Below are 5,111 nucleotides of genomic sequence, written 5' to 3'. Positions count from 1 at the left end.
AAACAGATTTTAGAGAGCAACAATTAATTATCTCTATGACCCTATCTAACTAACCATCGTCCCTTGCAGCCCAGCTCATTCCTCATTTTCTATCATGGCCATGCAGAGGGACAGTTGTGGCCAGTAATTGTGCCAAACATACCTTACCAGTGGCGAGTCTGCCAGCTCTTGGACTTGAGGTGTGTGCAGCCACTGTCTCCACCCGGTAGGAACTTGGGGTTCCAGCAGCCATGGCTCTCGAGCGTACCCAGAGTGATCTGCATGAGGGGCACACCCAGGATGATCTGCATGGGGGGCATACGCAGAGTCATCCGCATGCTTGGTGTGATCTGCATGAGGGGGATACTCGGAGTGATCTGCATGAGGGGGATACTCGGAGCGAGCTGGAGGAGAATTCCCGAGATTCGAACCACCGTCTGCGTGATTCCAACTGTAGTTCGTACAGTCTACGTGACGCCGTTTGCGCATGTCGGCAGACTTGTTCCCTCCTTTATGCGGACGCTTGAGTTTGCCGAACGTGGTCACTCGTTTGAGGTCGTCGAGCGACAGGACCTGCAAGCAGGACAGCGCCTCGGCCGTGGCTTTCAGCCGATCAGCCAGCGACCTTTGGACTGACTCTGAAGAAGAGCTTTGCGGGGACAAGTTCTGTGGTGGATCCAGTAGAGTCATGCGTAAGTGGGTGTAGCAGAAGCTGACGAGATCGTCGAAGGGCATGTCGCAGTACTGTAAAAAACAACCGCTCACCCAGTCTAGAAGGCTCGGTGACTGGAAGGGGAGGTCCGCTATTTGGGCGATGGAACAGGTAAGGGGGGCGCCGACTATGCCGAAGGGGGCGAAGAAACATCGGTGGAACTCTGCAGCCAGCCTGAGGTAGCCCTCCTTACACGATTTGAAATGTAAGGGCTTGATGGTCCGCAGTTTGGCCCAATTATCTCTTCCGAGGAGGTGGTGCAAGGCGTAGTACGCCTGGTAGTCGTTTGGGAAGTATCCCACCGACCGAGCGATTGGCTTCATCGCACCCAGCTCTGGAATATACAAAGGGCGATCCGAACCGGGTTTCCTTAAATCAGTCATCATCGTCCAGCTTGCCGTTTCCAACGACGTTCCAGCAGCATCGGTTCCGACCGGTGTCGTGTCGTCGAGACCGGCACGGGGCGCGTCTCGGATCCAGCAGGCTCGTCTCCGATGAGGAACGGGTTCGACGAAGGCGTTAAGGCGTGCGTGTTCTTCGGGAGTTAGTAATTCCCAATAGCGACGGACCCAAACCCGTTCTTGTTCGATAGGTGAAGTGGAAGGGGTTATTCGTCTAAGCATTTCGTCCAGGTCTGCTTGGTGTAGAGAGCCGTATGCAGCTGCAGAGACAGTGGGTAGATCGGCCAGTCGTCGTTTCCAAACTTTTAATCTTGTTTCATCGCTTGACTCTAAGCGTAAGGCATATTCGGAGAACCTCACAGGCCCTGAACGTAGACACTCAAGTTCTCGGGAACAGAGCGCCGCTTGGACTTGAGCCTCCTTATCTCGCAGTCCACGACGCCGGTGATCACGAATAGAGGTTTTACTGGTGTAAGGATTGAACTTTAAAACTCGAGCGCAAAATTCTGCCAAGTCCGTCACCGAGACACCAGCATACTGTAATAAACAACCTGCCAGCCATCTCCGGATCCGACGACTGGTTCCCTGTCCCAATTCCTTCTCCACCTCCATCCGCACTTCAGGATCAACCGTACCACACGGTTCATCTATACATGCACACAGTACTGCACCAACTTCGACATACCCTAACTCACACGCACTGAAGGAAGCCCGATCCACGCGTCGCAGCCTCTCCCACTCATCCTCTGACAGGACGCTCCGCACCTTGCAGTATGCAGCGTATGCATCCGCGTTGTCCGACTTGGCCATCTCACGTGGGTCGTTTCTAGCCCACTCGTTCCTGGCGAAACGACTACCAAAGGCAGTCAGATTCGGAAGCGTCGGAATATACAGTGGTGTGCTGCCTCCTTCGTCGTCGTCTATTAATGTCCATCGCGAAGAATCGAACCGCGATCTTCTTGCCCATGTTCGCCATCGACGACCATGCCTCCACGGCTCCAATGATATCTTCTCCTTTACCACTGCAAATTGCTCCGCACTCAGCGGCAACCAATACTTCTCCACCCACTCTACCTCACTCACCCGACCCACAAACGCTCCAGCCATATCTAACAAGACACATCCCACTCCTCGCCGCCTGCCACTCACCACTACCAACATTACGCTAAATTATAATTCCCACTCAACTCTGAGTCCGGGTCGCAGATGATGACACCTGTTGATTGCATGCAAAGCGATGTGGTTTACGATTATGTTTCAGCTCATGTAAAATGGAAGGGGGGCGCCGCCTATACCGAAAGTAAGTACTGATAAAACTATGCAGCCACCCTGAGGTAGCCCCCCGCTTGAAGTTTGAAGTGGACGATGACCTAGCAAGTTGTACAGTGCGTGATATCCGTCGCGTGTTGACGCGTTCCGATATTATTATCGGAACGCGTCAACACACGACCAGTCAGGGCGGAGCGATTCAAAGTGCCAGGCGTACTCTTTCGGCTCGAGTACTTCCCGAACTCCGTGCCGTAGGGTGCTTCGAACCACGAACGTGTCGGCCCTCTAGTTTCTCCCCAACAGACTTTCTTCGCCCCCCAGCTCCTCAAGACAACGGGACAGCTGCGACCAATAATTGATAGCAATGTAGTTCAAGGCTGGTGACTCCGCCAGCGCTTGGACCTCAGGCGTGTTCAGCCACTCTCTCCACCGGGTAGGCCCTTGTTTTTCGGCATCCTCGTAATGAACTTCGGAGGCATTTCCGTGTTGGCTTTCAGGGCCAGCACCGAGATTCGAACCGCCATCTGCGCGGTCATCCGTGCGACGCCTTTTGGCCGCGCTTTCTTCGTCACCAGACATGCTTTCGGTTCTCAATTCGCTTCCCAGGTCAGAAGTCTCTTTGTACCGACTTGTTACTATGTCGAACTCGGGGGGTCCGCGGTGCTCTGAGAAGGTGTGGGGGTCACGGATCGGTAAGCGGGAGAACGCTTCTGTAGTCGCCTTCGGCTGCGGAGGCACGGACCCCGAAATTGAGTCCCGCGTACGCGACTCTCTAACAGCGTCAGGCGAGTCCACTGCGACTCGATCCGTCCCGCCTTCACACCCGTCGGTTGCGGGGGGATCTGCATGTTCTCCTGGATCCATCAAGTCCTTAAGACATTTGTCGTTGTTTGGCTGCTGCATTTCGCCGAAGGAACTCACGGAAACGGTCGGCTGGTTCGCAAGCCGTCGCTTCCAGAGTTCCAACCGCGTTTCGTCGCCGGAGTCAAAGCGCCTCGCGTACTCGCCGAACTTGAGATATCCATGACGTAGACAGTCGAGCTTTTTGCAGCGGAGGCCGGCCTCAAGATGCGCATTCGCAACCGCGACCGGATCATGGCCCTTCGAAGGCATAGTGCCTCTGGTTGTGCGTGGCGCGAATTTGAGAACGTGAGCGCAAAACACCGCCAGGTCAGTCAGTGAACCTTCAGCATGTTGCAGCAAACACCCCGTCAGCCAATTCCGCAGCCGCACCGACTTCAACCCGCATCCCAACTTCTGGGCCACCGAACTGCGCACCTGCGGGTCCACCGTGCCGTACGGTTCTTCTAAACATTCTGAAATCGCCGCGCCTGCTTCCACGTACGCCAGGTTACACTTATCGAAGGCAGCCGGTGTTACTCGTCGCAGACTCATCCACCCCGTCTCCGACAACGTACTCCGCAGCTTGCAGTATGCATCGTAGTCAAACCTCGCTCCACGACTCGGTGCGTTTTTTTCTTGCAGCTCCGCACCCGGGGCCGTTTCCACGCGTGCGTTCAAATCCGAGCCCGCGCCGGGGTTCGCGTTCCAGCGGAACAACTCGTCGCCGAAGGTGGTCAGCCTCGGCAGCGTCGGAGTGTAGAGAGTGTATAATTTTCTTTCACAACGAATCCAAGTCCACAGTGCGGGGTCGAACCACAACTTCGTGCCAGAACTCACGACTTGACTTGTGAAAGAGCGCCACTGCCTCCGACGCTTCCACGACTCCAACGGCATCTGTCCCGTTATCGCTTCAAATTCGTCGACCTTCAGCGGCCGCCAAAAACTTCCAAACCAATCCATCTCACTTATACCACCTACAGCACCGGCGCCTGCTAGGACCAGTCCCAAGCAACGTTGCCGTATTCCTTTCCTACCACTCAACACAGGCAACATTCTAAGTTTTCTTCTTGGAAAATTCGGCCGCATCGGACCAGGTGCTGCCCCCCACTGAGCTCTTTATGATCGGAGTTGTCACTTTTCACTACACCCGGCATGCGCATATTGGGTGGGGGGGTCATTGGTCAAGAGTAGGACGCAGTTGTTTGTTTTCCAGGACCGCAAAACAGTGGAGCAGTTGCGGCCAGTAATTGTCGCAAGCGTACTGTACAGCAGGTGACTCCGCCAGCTCTTGGACTTCCGGCGCGTCCAGCCACTCACTCCAGTGCGTTTGCTGCCACGGCTCCCCGGCGCCCTCGTGTTGACTTTGAGGGTGTTGACCTTGAAGGTGTTGACCTTGAAGGTGTTGACCTTGAAGGTGTTGACCTTGAAGGTGTTGACCTTGAAGGTGTTGACCTTGAAGGTGTTGACCTTGAGGGACATGGACGGGTGGGTTTTCAAGGACAGGTCCGAGATTCGAACCGCCGTCCGTGTGATGCCTTTTGGCTGCGCTTTCTTCGGCTCCATGCCCACGTTTAAAAGCGGGCAATCGGTGTAACGTATGGAATTCGCGGGATTCATCGGCTGAGATGATCGGTGAGCGGGACAGCGATTCTGCAGTGGCCTTCAACTGCGCAGGCAGGGACTCCAAAGATATGTCATCCAACAGGGTCATCCCGAAGTGTGTGTGGCAGAACTCGACGAGCTTGTCGAAGGGCATCGCGGTGTACTGCAAAAGCAACCACTGACCCAATTCACAAAGTGCTTACTTCGGTAGTCGCACCTCATTTGTTTCGTGAGCGAGGTCACGCCGTGACCGTCGAGGATTCCGAAAGGGGCGACGAAGCACTGGTGGAACTCTGCAGCCAGCC

At 55.1% G+C, this 5,111-nt stretch overlaps 3 protein-coding genes across 3 annotated transcripts; all 3 read right to left on the bottom strand.

Moving 5' to 3' along the window:
• Positions 1–75: 75 nt before the first annotated feature.
• On the bottom strand, positions 76–2,253 carry GNI_046290 (hypothetical protein; the record flags this gene model as incomplete). Its single annotated transcript, XM_011131306.1, has 1 exon — positions 76–2,253. The coding sequence occupies one exon, from the start codon at positions 2,251–2,253 to the stop codon at positions 76–78; it is 2,178 nt and encodes a 725-aa protein (XP_011129608.1).
• Positions 2,254–2,646: 393 nt separating this feature from the next.
• Positions 2,647–4,164, bottom strand: GNI_046280 (hypothetical protein; the record flags this gene model as incomplete). Its single annotated transcript, XM_011131305.1, has 1 exon — positions 2,647–4,164. The coding sequence occupies one exon, from the start codon at positions 4,162–4,164 to the stop codon at positions 2,647–2,649; it is 1,518 nt and encodes a 505-aa protein (XP_011129607.1).
• Positions 4,165–4,335: 171 nt separating this feature from the next.
• On the bottom strand, positions 4,336–4,767 carry GNI_046270 (hypothetical protein; the record flags this gene model as incomplete). Its single annotated transcript, XM_011131304.1, has 1 exon — positions 4,336–4,767. The coding sequence occupies one exon, from the start codon at positions 4,765–4,767 to the stop codon at positions 4,336–4,338; it is 432 nt and encodes a 143-aa protein (XP_011129606.1).
• Positions 4,768–5,111: the final 344 nt, after the last annotated feature.

Source organism: Gregarina niphandrodes (assembly GCF_000223845.1).
Source record: "Gregarina niphandrodes unplaced genomic scaffold scaffold00006, whole genome shotgun sequence".
NCBI classification, from domain to species: domain Eukaryota; phylum Apicomplexa; class Conoidasida; order Eugregarinorida; family Gregarinidae; genus Gregarina; species Gregarina niphandrodes.
Note: the sequence above shows the minus strand (reverse complement) of the source record. Positions and strands in the feature narration are given on the sequence as shown.